The sequence below is a fragment of the Cyanistes caeruleus genome, chromosome 1, assembly GCF_971803275.1.
Source record: "Cyanistes caeruleus chromosome 1, bCyaCae1.hap1.1, whole genome shotgun sequence".
Taxonomy (NCBI): domain Eukaryota; kingdom Metazoa; phylum Chordata; class Aves; order Passeriformes; family Paridae; genus Cyanistes; species Cyanistes caeruleus.
The window spans coordinates 114,613,775-114,635,879 of NC_141701.1; the positions used below are offsets into that span (position 1 = coordinate 114,613,775).

At 43.3% G+C, this 22,105-nt stretch overlaps 1 protein-coding gene across 20 annotated transcripts in view; it reads right to left on the bottom strand.

The window, feature by feature from the left end:
* Positions 1–20,631, bottom strand: part of LOC111923476 (ubiquitin-conjugating enzyme E2 E1) — a 45,957-nt gene extending 25,326 nt beyond the window's left edge. The window contains exons 1-5 of one of the 20 annotated variants that reach the window (XM_086851586.1): positions 20,394–20,631; positions 20,215–20,255; positions 19,639–19,735; positions 18,181–18,359; positions 16,029–16,079 (exon numbers count right to left, since the gene is read on the bottom strand). In XM_086851586.1, the coding sequence (XP_086707712.1) occupies positions 16,029–16,079; positions 18,181–18,359; positions 19,639–19,735; positions 20,215–20,255; positions 20,394–20,573 (548 nt within the window). In that variant the 5' untranslated portion in view covers positions 20,574–20,631. The other 19 variants (XM_086851502.1, XM_086851484.1, XM_086851473.1 and 16 more) reach the window with 19 other exon arrangements.
* Between the last annotated feature and the right edge of the window lie 1,474 nt (positions 20,632–22,105).

Consider the following 22,105-nt stretch of genomic DNA (forward strand, 5'->3'; position numbering starts at 1 on the left):
TTACTTCAGCTATAAGACTGATCCCTAAATACAAAGGTTGCCTACCCTTAGATCCACTACCAGACTGCACTGAGTCTTACTATACCAAATTCCAACCTTCCTCATTTATTTTAATGGAAACAACACTGCAGTTGAGGAAAAATACACCCTTCAATGCTTCATTCTGCAGGATGATGGTATGCTTGATCTTTACACCAGATTCATGAGCATACATTTGATAGACATGAAAAGGCCTCACCCATATTGCCCAGCTTTGAGGACTTGAAAACAAATTTCTGGAGCAGAGAAATCATTCAGATCAGATTTTTTTTTTTTTAAGGGGTGTTTTCAACAATGAAACAGATAATTAATAAATAAATAAAGTGTTTTCATGTAGTTAGGAAGTTCATTGTTCCGAGCCAAAACACTGCAAAGACTGGAAGAAAGCTACTAGTCTGCTATGATTAGCCAAGACCACAATTAGTTCCTACTTGATGACAGGATCAGATACAAAAAGGAAACCCAGGTGGGTGATATACAAAATGAGGTGTCCTGATTGAGTGTGACAACATTCAGATTGAATTTTCTAAAATCGTCATACATCTTTTAACAAACTTGTGTGAGAATGGTCCTGTTGTATCTAGTTCTGATCATACTGATATTATTTCATACATAAATTTGGAGTACACAAAGCCTGTACACCCCCATAGCTGTACTCACTCTTGTTGAGTGACATGTGAACACACACACACTCCTATATATTACAGAGGATCTAGAATTGTATTATCATTTTTGCTACAAAATAACTACATGAATATACATTATGGCAGCACTGATTCCCTCTCAGCCATGAAAAGAAGTTCGACTTTACCCTTTATACCACTGGTATTAACTGGCAAGTCAGAGTTATCCTTGGAGTCTGCTTTGCACACCCCTAAGAGACTTTCCTATGTGTGCTTCTCCTGGGTGATGCAATGTTTACAGTTTATGAAAACACATACTCCGTCAACTTCTACAAGTCAAATTAAATGCTAAAGAAAAGGAAACTTGATCTTACAATAATTCTTTTCCACACAGCTACTTCTGAACATTTAAAAGGGAAAAAAATAAAGAAAAAAAAGCAAACAATTCTTTACTTTCAAAAAAACTTCAACTGCACTGTGGCAAGTGAATGCAAAATAATGCGTTTGCACACACATGCATGCTTTAAACACACTGCTGATAAAAAGCAGATCTGATTCACCACTGCTCCCCTAGAGCTCCTGTATCTAACAGTTTGTATCTAACAGTTTTAAAATACACAAATTACTATGAATTACCTCATAATTTGCAAAATGAAATGGTAGGCAAAATAAAAATCAAGCTAAAATCTACTTCATCATTTCAAAGTTGAAGTCTGGTAGTGGTTCAGTCTTTTTAAACAAGTCAACCACTGCAAAACACATGCAGAGTGTTCCTTACTGTAAGGGATTTACTTTTAACTGCTGGCAAAATCCAAGTACATGTTCCCCTCCTGAGCATCTTTTAATCTTTATAGTTTCTGTTCCTTTAATCCATGTAGAACAGACCCCCACCAAGTAGGTATGCCTCCCCAGCCCAGGTTACAGAGGGAAGGCAGCTTTGGTTCAGTGTTGACTGAGTTCAGGTATATTTCTGAAAAGACTGGAAAGCAAGATCTAAGCTGTGCAAGCTCCAATTAAAGCAGAAAAACAGCTTAAACTAAGAAAAAGTCTACCTATTAAAGACACCTTAGCAGCTGTGGCCAGAATGGATGAGAAATGGTGAAAGAGGTTGCCCTGTGGCTGTTACGCTGGTTTCACACACTTTTGCCACTAGGGCAAAGAATGATCAAGAGACTCATCATCTCAAGGAGTACTCATACTGGAAACAGCTTTTGTGAAAAGTCAGACCCTTGTCATAATTTTACTCACATGAGACATAGTGTTCTACTACATACTTAAAGACATACAGAAAGAATCAAATATATAGGATAATTTAAGCCCTTGTTTTCTTCAGTACTACTTGTAAAGAGAAACCTGAACACATAAGAGAAATCACCTTTCATAATCCTGTGAGTGTGTGAAGGATGCACATGGGCCTGACTGCCCACAGGCACGCAAGTATTAAAGAAAAGGAGTTAAAGAGACCACCCCTCATCCAGATCCATGTTTTACTGCACATGCATTTATCTCCTTCCTTTGTCTGCTGTACAGCCACTAGGTCTACAACTCCTGAAGTGTCCCAAAATCAGAAGACTTTAACAGCCAAAACAATGCAAAGCAAAGCCAAAATCCCCAACCCTCCCACCAAAAAACAGCCCAGCATAGCATGTCCTTCCTGTCTTTTCTTATACTAAGAAATAGAAAAATAAATATGAATAAGGAAGCAACGTGAATCTGTGCATAGCATTGCTTTTTTTTTTTAAAACAGTCTGTATGATTATTTTTCATTAACTCCCTGAGATGGCAAAACTATAAATGGAAAAGTTAGAGACATATAGGGAAAAAATAAAGTAGCCAATAGCAAAAATTTCAAATACACTTACACAGCTACAGTTTGTTTTACAGCTGCTCTACATAACAATAAAAATGCAATATACCACGGACTTTTGGCAGTGTGTAGAGAGGCAATATTAAATGGCAATAATGCAGTAAGCACAAATGATCTCTTTGGAACAATTAAGCAATTTTAGAAGGACCATTATGTCCAACAAGTAATGGGTCCAAAGAGACAGAAAGGTCAAAAGTGTGAGTTTCTTCATACTGACCAGAGATCACATATATGACTCTCTGGCAGAGAGGATAACTTTATAATCATATTATGTAACCCTTACTAGAAAATAACCCTGTTTAGCACACTAAACAAAAATAGAGATTTTTCCTTTCAGATGCCAAAGGCAAGAATGCTTTCTTCCAACCAGTTGTCTCAGCATAATTAATAAATATATAAATAAGGACAAAAAAATGCTTACCCTCTGTGCATAACCAGCTGAGAAAATCATTGCCTATGTATAAAACAGTGATCACACAGTTCAGTAAACAGTCTGTCACTTTAAAGAAAAAAATGGGGTAAATAATACATATTGTACATTAAACTCTACAGAACTATTTTAGTGACCTTGAACTCTAGTAATATAAGCAGGGACATGCAATCCCACTTATTTCTGGACACAGTTCATTCACTATCTCTAGCAAGGACTGAAATTTAACACTGGACCTAGTGTGTCATTAGGATATGACACATTATCTTTCAGGAAAGCAAATCTAAGCAAACATTACAGTTCCATTATTTTAATATCTAAAAAAATGAGATCTCCCTCTGAAAAGAAATAATTTGCTACAACAGCAACTAAATGACTTTCCAGGTGTGACATTCAGTGTGTACATGAGAGGAGGATTAGTAAAAATACTGACCAAAGAAGCTTTCATTTGCCTGGCATACAGTTGTCTGCTATGTAATGCTCACACAGGCTCATCTTCCACACAGTCAAATGTCCTCATAACTCCCAAGTGAAGTTTAGATGTATCCTCTTGACTAGAAACCTTTCAACCTAATAAAATACTTTTTCAATGACCAAAGAGTACTACATAAAGAAAGATGACAAATTTCAATTTCTGTATTACTTTGCAACTCAGGATTATCCCATTTTCCCATTTAAGTACTTTAAAAACACTTGCCTCTTTCCTTTTCATCAAGCTACTCTGATTCATGACCAGATACTTTAGCAATTTAAAAAGAAATAAAAAAATCTATATACACATTCAGTAGTTTAGCTGATCACTTCTACTTATTTGCAAGTAAATTAATAAAACAAGAATGGTTATGTCTGCTTATTTTTTAATTCCTAATACTCATTTTCTTTCTGTCAACAGCACAACCTTGCCTCTTCAGGTCCCTGCAGGCATGGGCTGCAGACTTTGACAGATGTAATGGCTAACTGCTGAAGGATCAGTGCAGCTATCAGGAAAGAGAAGAACATGCTCAGCTCAGAAGCACTAGGAGGCAGGAGACACTAGCACTGTTCATTACAAGGCTGAGATGGCTTGCAGAAAGAGGCCCAGCTCCACGGGCCAGAACAGCCACTCTAGCTCTTTCTTCCAGAACTTACACCACACTGGTGACTTGGAACACACTGGATTATGATAAAGGAAAGTAAAACCTGAAAAAGAAGTATAGAGATTGTTCGGAGTCTCTGCAAGAGACTGTAAGATTTACTAGTGGAAAGTGATCTGGCAATAATCATTTTTTCTGCCTTGTTCCCTGATTTTAAGAGTTACATCTAATTCCATCCTATATTTTCACTCTTAGTATGTCACAGTTCAGGCATCAACTCTAGCTTCCTTTTTTTCCTCATTTGTTCTGAATCAGTGAAGACTGCTGCAAACAGAACAGACTTTGGTTGGCAAAATCTAGCTCTCCTTTCCAGATCCAAAGCTAAATCAGCACTCCACCCTTACCTCTCTAAGTCCAGCTGTGAATCACCAACAAAACTCACCCAGCTGTTCAGCCAGCCATGAAAGAGGTCATGGCACATCCCCACTTACTCAGAGCCCTTCACTCTGCTGCTACCACTTATGGCTCGACCCTGTCACCTTGTATCCCCACAGGTGTCACCACGCAAACCTCTGCTATCCAATCCCTACTTTTTAGTCTTTCCTGGCAAAATCCAGTACTAGTTAATAAATATGTCCTAAATGGCTAGCTCTGTACTACTCAGCATGCAGTGAAATGTGCACCTGAACAATCCCAATGCTAAATTATTTGTCTGGACTTTACAGCTCCTCATAAATAAGACTCTTCTATGAAATACAATGCAAAAGCCTTGAAATGCAATGCAGAAAATAGAGGCTGCACAGTCCATGGGGTTAGAAAATTAGCATTTTTTGTGGGAAAAACAATGTACAACACATACCTGATACATTACAAAACCTCGTATGTAACATAATATTTACAGTCATTAAGAGTACACACACTGAATACTAAGTACTTGAAACTGGAATGTCTCAACATATGTAATAGCTATGCATTTTAACTCATATTTCCCTAACAAATAGTTATGGTCCTCCTAGATATTGAGGTGGAAGGTGAAGTAGGAGCACAAAGACACCAAAGAAAGAGATTAGCTGTTGGACAGCTTTATTATTTCGCTGCCACTATCCAGGAAGAAAAAAGCCCCAACACTAATATATCTCAAAATACACTATCCTATTACAATGTAGTAGTATCACAAAGTAACAGCTGTGATAACCTTGGTGTGCATAAAACCGGAAAATAACCAAATCACATATTCAAGATAACACAACAGCTGCTGAATAAAACAACTCACTTATTTACTTCTATCAGATAAGGGGAAAAATAGGCAATTTTGCAACATAAGCAGAACTTTTTTGGGGATGGCAGGATAGGGTGACACCTACAAGCCCAAAGACTAAACCTACTTTTTTAATAAAGAACATTCAAATGTAAATTGAAATTTACATACCGCTTTGCCAACACCAACAAAAATTAAAGAAGTGCTTTACTCTGAAAAGCTTACAGTCTAAATTCAGCAACACAAATGCATAAAAGTTAATCCTTCACAAAAACAAGGAGAAGTGGCTGAGTGACAGGAAACAAGAGTTTGCTTTAAATGGCAAAGCATAAAAAGAAGAGAGGAAAGAAGGGCAGAAGTTGAACATTTTCTGTGGCTAAAAGCCATGTCAATTCGAACAAGGAAATAGAAAAGAGCTTGAAGTTAGTGGAGTGGAATGAGGGACAATGGGGTGGGGGAAGGAGGTCATTTTGTGGGTATTCCACACTGAACGTAAAAAGACCATTTGGGGTCATTAAACTCTACTCACTCTACTCCTGGCAGTAAGAGCCTACTCCTCAGAATAGGTGACAGTGGACACTCTCCGTAGTCCATCCCCTTTGTACACCCTCAGAATCCACAGCCACTGGATTAGGGGTGCTAAAGGGGACATGCCTGACTCTCCTTTTTGTATCTGTTTATGGACTTGTTGCTCATTAATTTCTTCAACCCACCTCTGAACGTGATGATACTATTTGCCTCCACAACCTCCATCAGAAGAGTTTACAGAACCTCACTGCCTACTGGGTAGAAGGACCCTATCAGTTCTAAAATGACCTTTTAACAGTTTCAGTGAATATGTGTTTCCAGTCTTTTGAAATACTGAATAACAGCTTTTGCCATACTTCTCTTCCAGTTGCTACAACAGCAAGGTGTGCTCCTTTGGCAGATTCAGATTCACAGAGCCTTCAACAAAATCAAATTGCAACTTTCTATCTTTAATACTAGTCTATTTGATTGGGATTGACTGAGTCACTTGTTTCTCCCTCCATTTTCTGCCCTCTTCCTCCATTCCTCTGCATTTTTACTCTCTCTGCTTCTTTGCTTGCTATCACTTCCCCAGATTTTTCTCCCACTCCTCACACTTCACTGATGTGCTTCTAGGAGGACATGGCTCAGGAGTCACATGTGATTCAAGCAGCAGTTCCAGGAGGTCTGCAAAAATACAGTGGGGCACCTGTTACACATATTCTTCAAGGTGTAGTACGTTGTTCCCATGATAAAATTATATAAGTGCATTCACTTTATTACTAAATTAATATTTTATCTCCCAAGTGGGGTTGTAAAACAACCACCACAGAAAAACTATTGTTGCAGCTTGTATCCTTTACTGTTTTAAAAATCTGCTTATGACCAGGAAGAAGGTGGCCCATGGATGGTCCTCCCCATCCATCAAGATGAGGATGACCTGTGTCTTCTTACAGTGCAAGGAGCAGGAAGTGGAGCTAAATTGCTGGAGCAGAAAAAGCATCAGTCTTGTCTCTGCTTCCAACTTTGCTGCAACTGTTCCAGCAACCAGTGCAAAATCACCTCAGTCATCCTGATGGGTCACCTCTCTCTGCTGTCCCTTATAGTCTCCGTTAATGCCTTGTACAATCTTGTTGCTTTGAGTGGTTTTATGTCCTTTTCTGTTCCTCATCTGCAACTCATTCATCTCTCAGTCTTACCAATACCTGCAATCTGCTTAACCTTACAAGAGGAGTGAGGGGATGGAGAAATTGCAAAGATGCTATTCTAAAGAAAACATTAAGATTTCACTAGAGATTTCAACTCGGGGATGCAGCTGAAAGACAAGCAGCAGGGCAGCTGAAGGCCTGGCACTAGTTACATCCAAAACTAAGATCTCCTAGGTCACTCTTGTCGCTACTGTACATCTTTCTACCTGATTTCCTAGGCTACAAGGGTGCTGTAGAAATTCAATTTAAAGTAGGAAGGGAAGCATCACCACAACTTTAATGCAATGGAGAACTCAGTGAGATTCATGATATTTTGAGACTTAGCATAGCTATTTAAAGCCTTCAGTCTTTTCTCTCTCCCACAGTCACCCAAGTGTAAGGAGGAATAAATACTTCTACCTCAGAACTCAAAGCACTACAAAATTTCATGAGAATCTCAAATTAAGAATTACCCCATCAAAATGCAAGCTAGACAATTCTTGTTGATAAATAACTTAAAAGGAAGACAAAGAGGATACTAACTATAAAGGCTTGTATGTATCACCTAATTTACCTCCTTTAAAAAGGTTACTAAAACATATAGAAAATATTGTGCAAATACAGTACTGCAACACTCTGATTAATCAGAAACTTCTGATAAAATGACCTTTTGTGGTATACTACAGTATTGATCTCATAACTTTAAAACAGTATTATTACAGCTGTGTACATTTTAGCAATCTTTCAAAACCATCTGCAGCAGCTAAACACTGCTTTAATAAATTGCACTTTCTCCACCACTTATAGGCCACTTCTCAGAGCAGCTATACTTGTTCAGAATATAAAATAACACACTGAAACTTTCTAGAAGTTGTCCATTTGAAAACTGCAAACCTATGGCAATCCATAACAGTCGTAACCTAAATTAGCACCTTAAAATGTGAGTGAAGATATTCAAGCTGCATCTAAAATCTTTGAAACAGCTACCCTGGCAGTCTCCAATAAATCTGACAAAGTTCTTCGACTGTATCAGAAGTAGGTTTTGTTTGTTTGGTTTTTTTTCATCAATTCACCTATTGTGGAAAAGACACTCTTGATTTCAGAATTAATTTTTAATGTTTGGGGGTCTTTTCACTCCTGTACGATCCTAGGCATCAAAAGAAAACACATCAAGACTCCTCTCCTGATTTCTCCCAGTGAGACATTGGGATTAGCACGCTGGTCAAAATGTATTGCTCAGATACCCAGAGCAGAAAAAGCATTAAATATTAGCAGTCCACCTGCTCCAGGAAGCTCCTCCCCATTTTGACTTTACAATTCTTTACCAGATCAAGATTCTCTGTGTTTCCAGCAAGTCCAGTAGCTCCAGAGGGAGAGATGAACAATCTTGTTAAACAGTCATTTACACTGATACAAAGTGCAAAACACATCTACTGACATGTTTATCTGATTAGGTCCACACTCACTTTTGACTCTAAAAGCTGAAGGTCCTGGAGGAACTGAGACCTAAATTCTACAATGATTTACAGAAACACAAAAGCACAGAAATCTAACAGGACTCTATATCATTAATTGTACAGCCTCTTTAATCCAATTACTTTGTATTTTCTCTTAAACAAATGAACTGCCAAAACTTGGCCTGGACCCAGTTCTCAAAACAGCTCAATTTCATCTTACCTGACCCATATTTTCAGTTGTGAAATTATGGAAGGGACTGGAGGGAGTGGGGAGATTCAAACACCACATCTGCCCTGAGCTATGGTCTGCATGCTCCACTCTCCTTTTCTCCCCCAGCTTCCTTCCCCCAGAGTCCAGGTTAATAAAGAACACTGCAAATTGGATATTGAAGTTAAGCATACAGCTCTGCAACAGCTCTCCTTGTAATGTCAATTAGCCCCTTACACACAGAAAATATGTATTAAATGCATGGTTGCAACCGTTACACTTTCCCCAAATGCCTTGGTATTTTAATTGCACGTAGCTGAAATTTGCAAATTGGCAAGAGTAACAAGAAAACCCCTCAGAATTCCTGAGTGCACAGTGCTTATTTTGACAGTTGTAGTTTATTTATAGTACTTGACAATACATGTTCTCTCCTCGGTTTTATAATATAATGAAGTGAGTATTTAGACCTCCACTGTTAAACCTCAGAGGGAAAAATAAGTATAAATTTATTTAATTCAAATAAATGTACAGATTGGCAAGATTTTACTTATAATGACTAAATTGCATCATTAATTTAACTTAGTTTGAAGCACTTTGTTTTGCGGAGAAAGCATAGCCCTTAACTTTGAGTGTGGTGTGTGTGTCTGCACAGGTGTGCAGTAACCCCTTAACCCATTCACATAAAATGGTATCCTTTTTTTTTAGTACATTAAATGCTTCTGAAAAAGTGCTGCATGGAAGGCTGGTCTGTCATGTACAATTACAGAAGGGTGCAGGCAGAGGCTGCAGAAGTTTCACTATGCACTGATCACCTTAATCCACTGATGTACCGGTGCAGGTGAGCTCCATTTCCATCCCCAGCACAAGCCCCTCCACTAGCAGGACCAAAGCGAACATCTGCCAGACACGATGACACTGGCTCTCAAAAACAACCCATTCCTCAGAAACCACAAGGCTCTGGCAACCTGATTTTGATGCAATCTTCAAACATGAACCCATCCTCCTCGATCCCCTAGACAAGCTAATTATCTATGGGTAATTTTGTCTTCATATAAAAAGGCAAGATAGATTGAAGCCCTAAAGTATAAACAACTCACATACATTGTTTCCCATTTATGTCTATGAAGCATCACACACATGGAGTGTATGCTTCTTAAAACAAAACCAGACATATAAACTGCTGCTATACACATATCCAATATAAAAATCCAGACAAGCAGCGCTGAAATACAACTGAAAAACCAAACAAGACCGTGTAACCAAGAGGAAATATAAGAATTTGTCAGATAAAACATATATGCAGCATCATAAACACAGTTGCACAGTGCCCTCCAAGGGCAGCAAAACTGAAAGCCAAATAATAAAATTAAGTGGTATACAAGGGAGTGTGCACAGAAGGGATTTCAATCCTCTTTGTTCTTAGCCATGATACAATTTCACAGCCGCTCTCAAGATTCATCGTTTCCATGTTTGGCATGCAAAAGCACAGAATGCAGTTCATTTGGGAATTACCGAGCCAGGACGTGCCAAGCAAAATCTACCACAGCATCAGCCAGCTCCTGCCACAGCATCCGAACAGCCTGGCCACCAAAACATTTCTGACAGTTAAAATAAAAACAGAAGTGGCTTCAGAAAAGTTAATTCCTGTAATATTAACTAATCGATCCCCAGCAAAGAAACTGCCCCTGTGCAGCCTTTGTCTGAGTTCATTGGGCAGGGGACTTCGCCTGCAGGAGCTGCTACCTCCATATACTTAAATACAGCCAGTGTAGAAATGTATTATTTTTATGGTTTGCAAGCTAGACCATACACAGCTGCAGAGGATCTTTAAATTAGTTAATACACCATTTCAAAAGGAAGAGTTATTTCTCCAGGGATCATGTGCCAAACAAAGCAAGGAGGGAATGCCGAACCACTGGTAGTTTATATGACAAAAGATATTTTTCAACTACACACAGCACTAATTACGAAGGTCCTTCCTATCCTACATCTGGAAACGTCTCACAGAAAACACTCACATTTTCAACACAACACGAGGCGAAAAAAGAAAAAAGGAGTTCTAAAACCACTTTTGCAATCTGATAATTTCACCTTCCTTAAAGGTGATAATTTTTAATTTCTACAAGGGAGCAAAAGCTGGCATTTGTGTCATTCCTGACCTAATAATTTGACTGTGCATATTAAGGAAAAAAGTCATAATGAAATTAAGCTTTTTATCTAGAAAATTTAAGACCAGAAAGCTTCATATGCTATAGAATATGATTGTGTTCAGGAAGGGCTATTTCGCACATGAAAATAACAAAAACAACACTGATGTTAGAGTTTAACAGTGACAATCCATCCTTAGATAATACACTAGATTTAAAAGCAAAAACACTTAAAGCATTATTGGAGTTGAAAGTATTGAAAAAATACATTTGCAAAAAAATTACAAGCACCATAGAAAACAAATGTAAGCAAGACAAATTCCAGACTTGCATGGTATGTAGATGAAATATATTAATTACAATATGAAGCTGTTGAGTTCAAAATTGCCTTTGAGCCACACATTTTATGCAGACTTCTCTGAAGCCAAGAAATCTTAATTCCACATTGCAAAGTTTTAAAAACTATTAATATTCCATACGTTATAACAGAGAGCATTTCTCCCCACCATCTTTATTGAGACACATATTTATTAAGTGCTGACAGTTAACTTTCATGAGACTCTCAAGGAGATCTGGTCCTTATTCTGTGAATTTACAAAAACTGGGCTGAAAGTGCCAAGAAACACAACTGTATTTTATTATTATTTAAATAATGAATTTGTGATAGCATTTTACTCTAAAGCAATGGTAAGCCCTGCAGGCAAATGCCTCCTTCAGCATAGGTTTGAAAATCATTTTTATTTAAATAACAGCTGGTCTTGCCTATATGGACTTAAATGAGCCATGTGGAGACAAACTTGCTTCAGTTTGGCTAAGATAGATTAAAAAACATTAATTCTAGTTAATATCCATTTTGGTCCCCCTACACAGATGGGAAAAATAACATTAAATTACCATGCTTACATACAGTCAATACCAGACACCCAATAAAGCACCAATTCAAAGCCCTGTTCATAATGCAACTGATGCACACAGTTCCAGCAGAACAGCTCAGCTGCAAGTTAGCTTGAAACAAAAGAGATTTACATTCATTTCTCCACTTTGCCAGAGACTTCCTACATGACCTTGGACAAGTCACTTGTTTTTTGTGTGCTGTAACTCCCCACCCCTAAAAACGGGGAAAACCATTTGTTCCATAACTTCACATCAATATCACCAGGAGATGCTTAGATACAGAGGTTGAATAAATGACACAAAGCGAATAAAGAGTACTTAAAGCTTTAATTAACTTCTCTTAAAGCTTTGGACACTTCATCACAGAGACAGAAGGAAAGCTTTTGCACAACACTCGTAAGTGTTATCAGCAAACAAAAATCTAGACTGCCTACACAGCAAGATGGAACCCTATTTTAACATCTGCAGACGCAGAGCAAAGGCATGACACCCCCTCTGTCACCAGCATATACAAAAGACCAAAACTAAGAAGTTCCTAGTTACCTTCTTTGAGTTCTAAAACAGGAATTAAACTCTCTGATATAAAACAAAGTAGAAGAGATCAGCAGATATACTCTTAAAATATTTAAAACACTTTAGGTCTAAACAGTCATTCTCCAATTCATATGAACCACTAACCACCTTTTGAGCTTGAATGCCAAGTTCAACTTTCATAACTCAGTATTAATACTGGGAGTCAAATAATCTTGCAGAAATTCAAGACCTCCAGAGCACTGGCCTACTGAAAACAATGAGGAGGACTAAAGTGCATTCAGAAGTAGCTGCCAAACATACATTACACTAGGACACTTATAAGGACAGTACCACTCCCAGCAGGAACCCAAGAATTTGCCATACGTATTAAATACGTATTTTTAGAAAATATTTTCAAGTCCAAAAATCTACTTTTTAAATGCAAGCTAAACAGAGACTGTTTCTGTGCATGTATTCTGCACCTCTGCACAACTAACTGCACTAGCCTGTGAAAATCAAAATCCCACCCTGAGGAAGAAGACACAAGCACAAAGGGTCTATGAGAAATGCAGCAGCCCATGAGACACAAGCCCAGGTAAAATTTTGGGGGACACAAGCAAGCTATGGAAAAAACAGAAGCAAGGAAAGTACTGAGGAGAGAGGAAGTTCTGGAATAAACTTCCCCTCATATTACCCACATATGTGTAAAAACCACACAGCTGTTCAATCACAGGGTGTTGAGTGTGCTTGGGGTTTGGGTTCTTTGGTTTTTGTTTTTTAAACAGATGATCTGTGGGTTACATACATGAAAACACAGTCACTGAAAGCTACAAAAATAAAAATGAAACATTTCTTTTTAAGCTATTTTGTTTGAAATGTCAAATGGTTGTCATTATTTGTAATTGCATCTTGTATGTCATATTTTATAAGAAAAATACCTCATGTAAGATGTGGTAAAACAGTTGTTACTAAAAATCATTCACAACCTGAACCTTTGTCTTTCAATATGCAGAGCTGCTCTGGGATGTGTTAAATATCTTGAACTCCCATTACTGCAATAAGTCTGAAAGAAGAACGGTATTTTGCAGCGAGGCCAAAAATTAAAGCACAGCCAACCACGACCTTATATCAAACACCACGCACAGAACAGGGGAAAATACAAACGTGGTGGTGGGGGGTGTAAGAACAGATGTCCAGAAAAAGAAAAAAGATTATGATGTTTCCAACACAATAAAGGATACAGTTTCAGACAAACATTTTCAAATGTGGCATGAGGCTTTGGCAATCCTAAAATTGACAGCACAACAGGTAGTACGTGGCACCACACATAATGCCCTGAATATGAAAGTTCTAAGATCAAACTTGCAGGAGAGAGTAAGATGCCTAAAAGGAGATGATAGGTCTCTCCTCCAGTGACACCTGAAAAAAGTCTGTAGAGGCACAAAGACAGCAGAGATATGAGGGGCAGGAGGTCAGAGGCAAGGTTAGAATAAGCAAAGTCATAAAGGCAGGAAATTGAAACTAAGTTCTCGAACTGTGTATTTAATACCTCCTTCACAGCATGCTAGTAATGCTCATACGAAAAGAAAAAGTATAAAGGAAAGCAGTGACACTGTTAGCAATCTTCCCAAGAACAAATTTTGGCAACCTTAAACATCATGTAGCAACCACAGTCTCTCATTTGCTTAATCTCCTCACAGTCATAAACTGACAATTTCTTTTTTTCACAAGAGGTGAACTTTCCTCAGAACTGCAATGGCTGAAACTCATCCCACTGTTGTGGCAATCAGCATGTGCCTGCCTTTTTACAAAGCAGCCGCTACAGGGGCAAACTCCCAGTGCTTGCCTGCACAACTGGAGCCTTGTTAGCCATAAGCAGAGCTGCTCTTCTTGGCTCTCAGCACCGTATTTACAGAAGTAGGATGACTTCACCCCAAGATGAGCAATACCAAAACTCCTTTGGTCACACACACACACACACACAAACAACAAACCCCTCCACTCACGTTCTCATACCTATGAATATATTAAAAGGCAGTAACAACTACACCAGTTTCATGCATTACTTGCAGGATTTGCCAGCCTTCACTGACACACTTGTCTGAAAGTCAAAATGAATGCAGAATACTTGTAACTCCACTATGGATGAAGAGTAATCATCATTACCTGTAGTACAAACTGATTTTTACCATTAGAAATATTTGTAAAGGCTGAAAGAACACAAACTTAGTAAGTGGGCCTTGAAGCACATTATCCTCAATGGTCTACATAATTAGAAAAGAAAAACCAAAACCATACTGTATTTTGACAAGTAGTCTGCTAGTTCATCTTTACCTGTGAATGAATCCAAATGAAACAAAGACAAATAAGGGTTCTAATATCATTTACACAAACCTTCAGAAGAAACACGCAATCTAACATACTCATATACTATCACAGCTTTTGGGCAGACTTGCAAAGTTCAGTCTGAAGCCACAGCACCTTGACCATCCAGAGTCAGTTACTTAGAGAGCAAGTAACAGCACCTGAGATGTGCTTCTTTGTTTCTTTTCCATGAAAATAATTTTAAAGTGGGAGGAGGAGGGAAAAGCATGTGGACTTCATCCTGACACAGAGTTGGGATGCACACGGGACAGACATCTCCAGCCCAAGAACTGGAAATTTTGTAATATTCAGGTAAGTCATTACTGTCCCTAAAACAGTCACAGCTAAAAATTTCAAAACATATTGGTTATCATCCCAACAGCACAAAAATCTTCTTACTATCAGATTAGATGTCACCCATCACATTTAATCTCCTCTTTAATTAATTATGATCCTAGGGACTGGTACCGAAAGGATGGCCCTGGACCTGTCAAGCTAACTCTCATGCTAATGCGTCCCCACAGACTAAAAGAAGCAAAAAGCTTCAATAAAAAGGTTCGTGTACATTTGTGGATGGAAATTCAATAACAAAAAGACCAATTTAAGCAGTTACTTATAAACATTATTTTCTCTGATTTTGGCTGTTATCAACATCAAAACACATCAAACCTCAACTACAGCAAGAAGATGGGAACAGAGTTATGACTTAGCAACTACAGCAAACAGACCATACTGAAAGCCTCTTTCCTCTTAGATGGGCAAGTATAACCAAAGATGTTACACTACTACTGCCCCTCTCCAAATGCAAAGAGGTTCAGGGACACCATTCAATGAAACAAATCAACCTGCCAGATGTTTTAATAAAACAAAACAAGTTTCTCAAACATACTTAAAAACATGCTGCTTTATAAAGGGCAACAGAATATCTCTGCTTTCTGTTTCATCAGCTGAGATGTATGTTCCAGTGGGGCACCCACTGAGTGACGAATTTGCACTTCTCTTCCACTGTCAGCTGCTGTTCACAACAGAACTCTGAACTAAAAACCTCAGAGCATTCTCTGCTTCCTTGGCAGGACTCTTATTTATATAAGATTAGTGCAGTCAGGCATTAGATTTATAAACCAAAAACAAACAAGGAGAAAATTTTTACGCTCTTCTTTCTAGATCAGTTTCTGAAACGTACACACACAAAACAGTATAACATATTGAAAGGCAATTGTTAAAAAAAAACAAAACAACCCCCAAAACAAACAGAAAACTGGTCAAAACACATACAATCTCTGGAGGTACCCCCACCTGAAAACTATTTAAAGTCATGCAAGCATTCACAAAACTACTGTTGGCCACCTAAACAGTCATTCCTCTGCTCCATCCAGAGCCCCTAAGGGCAGTTACAATACACTGGCACACTTCTGCCCCTCACCTTCCCCCACCCTCCTCAGGTAAAGAATCGACACCAACCTGCAGTTGGGAGGTGGATCTAAGGTGATGTCAGCCAATTCCTTCTGAATCCTGTGGCAATAAAGCAAGAAGGAACAAAGGTAAGTCACTGTGTAGGATAGCAGTTAACACATTCTCCTTGCAGACACACTGTCACTGAGCTTGCCACAGTACATAAGAGAGAGGCACTCTCAGCTGCAGCCTCCCACCAGTCCAAACCCCCTAAGCAGGACAGGTGCCCTGCCCTGTTAAAGAGACAGGCAGAAAAGCAGACAGGCATCATACACTGAACCCAGACTGGTGCACTGCTCTGCACTCCCACAAAGATGCCAACCACACAGTGGAAAAGACTGTCCGCTTTGCTCTGCCAACCAGCCTGTAAATGAGGGGAAACCTCTGCAAATGTGATGCACCAGGAGGAAACTGCAGTCTAAAAAGGAATTTTGTCGTACGGGATTGAGAGAAACAGTCATTGCCAAATTGGCTCTCTCCTCTCTCCCCCAGCTTCTCATCACCATCCTGAGAAAAAAAAAACCCACAGCCCTGAGGGAGTCAATAACTGCGCCATTCTCAAGGACACTTTAAGGAAGGTGAATATCTATTTCCGAGGCTCCTGCACATTCCTACCACCTTCAATTCTCCCTTCTCTTCACCCTCGAGAGCCACACAACACCCCCATGGCCCCTCCCTAGGACTCCAGACGCTCCCTCTCTCGACTGTGCTCAGCCAACACCCTGTCCTCCCGGCCCAGACTATTCTGGGCTTACGCTGCTTTTGCCACAAAACGCCCAACCAGCTATCATCCTCTTCCCTGGAGTCCCATTACTGTCACTCAGGCTTCCCTTCCAGATTTCCCCACCCAGCATTCAGCCTGCCTCCCTTCTCCCTTAAACTCAGCCAGCATCTCCTGCCACTTGTCACACACAAGAACCACGGCCTTTCCACAGGAGGCAGTTTAAAATATTCTCCTTAAAAGTGAAGGGCACAGCACATAAACACTGCTTGACACTATCTATGTCAGTTTACCATGGAAACCTGCTGAGTGGAGATCTGGAATAACCAAACTGCCTAAATTCTACAAAGCCACAGAGAACTTAGTTGCTACGACAGGGCATTTGCATAAAACCCCAGTCACTCTAGACACCTACTGATACAACCTCTCTGCTGCTTGGCAAAGCTGTTCAGTGAGATGGTTTATTATTCTTACTGAAGGACTGCAAGTTTGCTTGAAAACCTCCATTTGTCAGCTTAGCTCCCTGGAGCAGGATGGTGCTGAATTCAGGTGACACACAGAATAAATAAGGGTAACTTTTTTTTTTTTTTCCTTTTTAAATGGGTAGCTCCAAGAGTCTGTCCAAGTGAAGAAAACCGACTGACACAGCTGTTCCGGAATTGCTGTTCTACACAGGTGTCTCTCCCTACACATTATTCTGGAATAAAAATTACTTTATTCTCAAAAAAAGCCCAAGCTCACTCTGTGCTGTGAGCAAAGGCTATTTTAGAGCAGAATGTCCACAAGTGGGCCTTCTGCGGATTATTTATTCCAGGCAGCATCCAATCATACATAGAAAATTCAATATAAGTGATGAACAGACAAAAACAATAGTAATGTATTTGTTGGTAAAAATCTCGGGCTATATAATACCCCTTGCACTATAGTGCACTCGCCCAAAGCAAGCAAACTCAAAACTTCACAAACATTAATTAATCTCCAACTCAGTCCTGGAAAGAAAAGAAGACACTCTAGACTCCAGCCCACAAGAGAGGGAAACAGATGTTGAAATGCACTGCCTTACTTTGGACCATATAGCTTGCAGTAGGAGAAAAAAAAAAAGGTCTAAATGTCAATCCTACACCATTCCCATAACAAATGCTAGTAAGGAAAAAGGAAAAGACAGCAAAAATAATTGAGGGTCAGAGTAACAGCCCAGAAGAAGAAAAGCCAGGAAAATATTTGGAATAAGCAGGAAGAGGGACCAGAGAGCAGTGAAGTTCGACAGACACTCACGGCAGTGAAACACTGAAAAAAAGTGAGACAATAGCAGTTTTGTGTGGAAAGGTTGAGCACAAGGGCTAGAGATGAGGAATGGGAGCAGCAGGGGAACGGAGCAAAATAAAATGAGGAAGAAGGGAAGATGCAACAAATCAGTGAAAAAACTGACTGCAGCCTCACCTCTTGGCACTGGTAGATAGCAGTTTAGAGTTTTTACTCATGCTGACTTTGCTTTCCTTCTTCTTAGGCGTGCTTGTCTCTTTCTCTGTCTGTTGGTTGGAGGATGAAGATGAGGAGGAGCTGGTGCTGGCCCTCGAATCGTCATCCGACATAGCGACCCCCCCACCACACACCCCAACCTGGAGAGGAGACACCATGGGGCGTGGGGAACAAACAGTGAACACAAACACACACAGAGAAAGGCTGCTGACAATCTCGCTCTGTGTTTGGGTCATGCTCCTTTTAAAGGATCCTCGTGTCTCCCTCTCCTCTCTAGGCCCTACAGCCATAGCAGGAAGAGCAGCAGCTTCCCCTGCACTAGTAACACCGAGGAGCAGGGGAAAAGGGACTTTAAAAGCTTCCTCTCAAAGCAAGTGCGGAATGAGAGGAGACTGGAACGAGGACAACTGCAAGGATCAGGGAAGCTCAAAGCAATTCTTTCTAATCTCCCCCAAACTGCACACACAAGAGGAGCCATCACCACCCACCACTATCGAGCCTAGGGGTGTAGGAGATAAAAATGGATCAGCTCCGGTCCCTTGGGTTCCCGGGAGGCACGTGGGGGAGGCAGGAAGGGATGGGGCCGGGAGGGTGACCGTCGCCAGATCTAAAATGGAAGTGGGGCATCACTGGCAACACAGGGAAGACCCTGGCAGATGTGCGACCTGCGGTGGGGAAACCCCTGCCTGCTGGATAACCCCTGTCTGTGGGATCGGGTGCTGGAAGCCGAGAGGGGAGGCGGGCAGGAAGGGAGCAAACCAAGGGGAAGGGTTAAGCAGGGAGTGGGGTGCACTGGTGGCACCCACCGAGGCCCGCTGCACCGAGGGGCATATGCCAGCGGAGGGGGGAGGGAGCAGAGGGTCTGTGCCGGGGGGGAAGCGGGGTGAGGGAGGGCCAGGGCCTACGAGGGGCAAGAGCGGAGGGCCCAGGAAGGCCGGTGTCAGGGAGGGGGGCAGCGGGGGCCAGGGGGAGGCAGCCCGGGTCCGTGCGGGCACCCTGGGGGCACGGGGGGAGGAGGGCGAGCACGGCGGGCTACCGAGGGCAGGTCCGCACCCGAGAGGGGCGAGAAGCCGTCGGGAGGGATGGGGGGGCTGGCAAGGCACCCCGGGAGAGTTCGGGGGAAGGGCTCGGAGGGCAGCCGCGGGCCCGGGGAAGGAGGGGGGGTCGACACACGGCCGCCTCCCTCCCAGGGCCACGGGCCCCCGGGGAGCTCCTCTGCCCCCGGCGGCCGAGAGCCGGAGGGGGCCCGGCCGAGCTGCCCCGGCCGCGGGCCCGCAGGGCCGGGGGACAGCGGTACCTGACAGCCCCGGGCGCGACCCCCCTGCCCCGCCGGCTGCCGCCCCATCGCCGGGCCGCGGCCGGCCCTGCCCCTCGCCCCTGCCCCCGGGGAGGGCGGCGGGGGGTGCCCCGTCCCCCTACCTCTCCCTTTGTGTCTGGCTGCTCCTCCTCGGTGCGGCTGGGCCTGGCCACTCGTGTCTCTCTCGCTGGGAGAGAAGCGGAAGTGCTGCAACAGCAACTATTAAACAGGCAATGGCTTCCCTGGCTGCCTCCCCCACCGCCGAGCGGGGCTGGGGGGCGGCGGGGCCGGGGCGCCACCCGGCGCGGAGCGGAGGGCGGCGGGGGCGGGCGGCGGAGCCCCAGCTCCGGGGATGGAGGGGGATCCCGGCCGCCACGGCCCCCTCCCTGTCCCTGCCCCCGGGGAGGGAAGAAAGGGGCACACGGGAGGGGGACGTGAGTTTTTAATGGAGGGAGACCCTCTGAAAAGTAACCTGCAGGGGTGTCGGAAGGGAGAGGGACAGGCGCCCTCCCCGGCTGTGCTGCAGCTTCCGTGCGAGAGCCCCGCGGGGCCGCGGTGGAAGCAGGTGGCTGGGAGAGGGGCAGCTCCCGGGGCTGCTTTTTTTAAGGCTCAGAGAGGGGCATTAAGCTCGGCGCGGGGGCTGCTTGCTTTCTTATTCTCACAACTGTTTCAACCCCAAGGCTTCTCCCCTGCCTCACCTGCTTTGTCCCTCCGGCAGCAGCAGCAACTTCTCACCTGTCTCAGTTTGAAAGCAATAAGGGGAAAAAAGAAAGAAGAAGGGAAAAAAAAAAAAAAAAAAAAAAAATCCTAGCCCAAAGCCCACTCGCCCCCAGCAATCCAGGTAAAAGGAATCCCCGGCAGCTTTCCCGTCTCTCACCTGTTTCAGCCCTAAAGCAGCAGCTGTGTCCTCCCTTCCCTCCCCCGGCTCAGCCCTGAACCAGCAGCAGGAGCAGCCGCTTCCCACTCGCCCTCGCCCGGAGTTCAGGATTCCATTGTCCCCCACACTGCATTTGGTGACATCACTGACACACAAAGAAGGGGCACTTCGTGATGTCATCAACGCATGCTGGGAGAGAAAACAAAATTCTGGGCTTGGCAGCGACAGCACTAATACACAGATGCACACAGATACACACACAGACCTTTCGGTTTTCCAAAGGTAAAAGTATTAGGGATTTTTTTTTTTCCCCTTAGTCCCCTGATGGGGAGCCCGTCTGCGGGAAAAGGCGTGTTGTGTTCGCTAGGGTGTTGTAACCGCGAGGCGATTTACTAATTTCTCCGAAGCCTCTGCTGTCCATCTCTCTCTCCCAACAGAGAAAAGTGATTTGGCCGGAGCGACCCACGGCCCCCGGGCCGGGCGCGGGGAGCAGCCCCGGTGGGGCAGCCGCGGCTCTTCCTGGAGGTGCCGGACCCACTCGTGAAGGGACAATGGGGACCAGCATTCCCACCGGCCTCACCCGGGGCACATTTGGCTCGGTGCCGCCAGTTTCCACAGCCTATCGAGGGATCGCCTATCGAGTTACTTGGTGTCTTCAGTGGCCGAAAATACGCTGGACTGTCACTACCACGCACCGCGATAATGGATCGGAGTTTGTATGTCACCCTTTCTCCCACGGGAGGACCTCGAGGTGATCCGCAGGCACTGCTGGCTCCACAGGGCGCTGTTACGACATGACACCCGGGGAGTCCCGAGGGGTCAATTACAAATCCGAAACCGCAGGAGCGGCGGGGGATGGGGGCGGGGGGGACATCCCAAGGCTGGACATCTCCGCGGGGAACAGCGGGGGCAGCCGAGGCTGGCTCCTCCTGAAGCCCGTGTGGCGCTGCCGGGCGCTGCCCGTTCCCGGCCTGCCCCCATGGCCCCGGCGGCGGGCGCGGCTCCGGCCGGGGCAGCGCTCCCCGTTCCCCGCGGCGAGCGGCCGTGCCCCGCTGCTGCCTGCGGGCTCCTGCCGCACACGGCGGCCGTGTGAAGCTGCCCCTTAGCTAGGGCTGAGTGGGGGTGAAACCCTCCGGGCTGGGGTAGGATAGTAGGTGCCCGTGGCTTCTTTTGGGGTCGGCTGTCAGCCAGGCTGCCTGGGGATGCTGAGCCCTTCCTCCATGGGACAGCAGCTTCACACTTTGTGACTCAACACAAAGATCTCCTCATGACATTGACCTTTCACCATTTATATCCTGTAATCTCTGAGCCAGAGGTACCCCCAGAGTGGACATCCTTGCAGGGACAGTCTTTCCCTCTGTCACCCTCTCCTCTGCTTCCTTGGACTTCTGCATCTGCTGTTTCTCTCTCCTTACCATCTCTCTTTCTCCTCCCTCACCCATTTTCTGTGCACATCTCAGCAGCACCTCATGTCCCCTGGGCCAATCCCTCATCTAGCTACACTCCCCAAACTCGCTGCCAAGTCTCCTGTTTGAGCTGTGCAGTGTGCCAGATACGTTCACTCCACTGACACTGCGAGTGTCACCCTGACAACAGAAGGAATTCCACTGCAGTGTCACACTTAAATGGTCTTTGTGTGTGGGTTTTGATTTTGGGCCTTTTTTTTTTCCCGCTAACCCTTCTCTTCAGTCTTTATTACCAGTAGTACCATG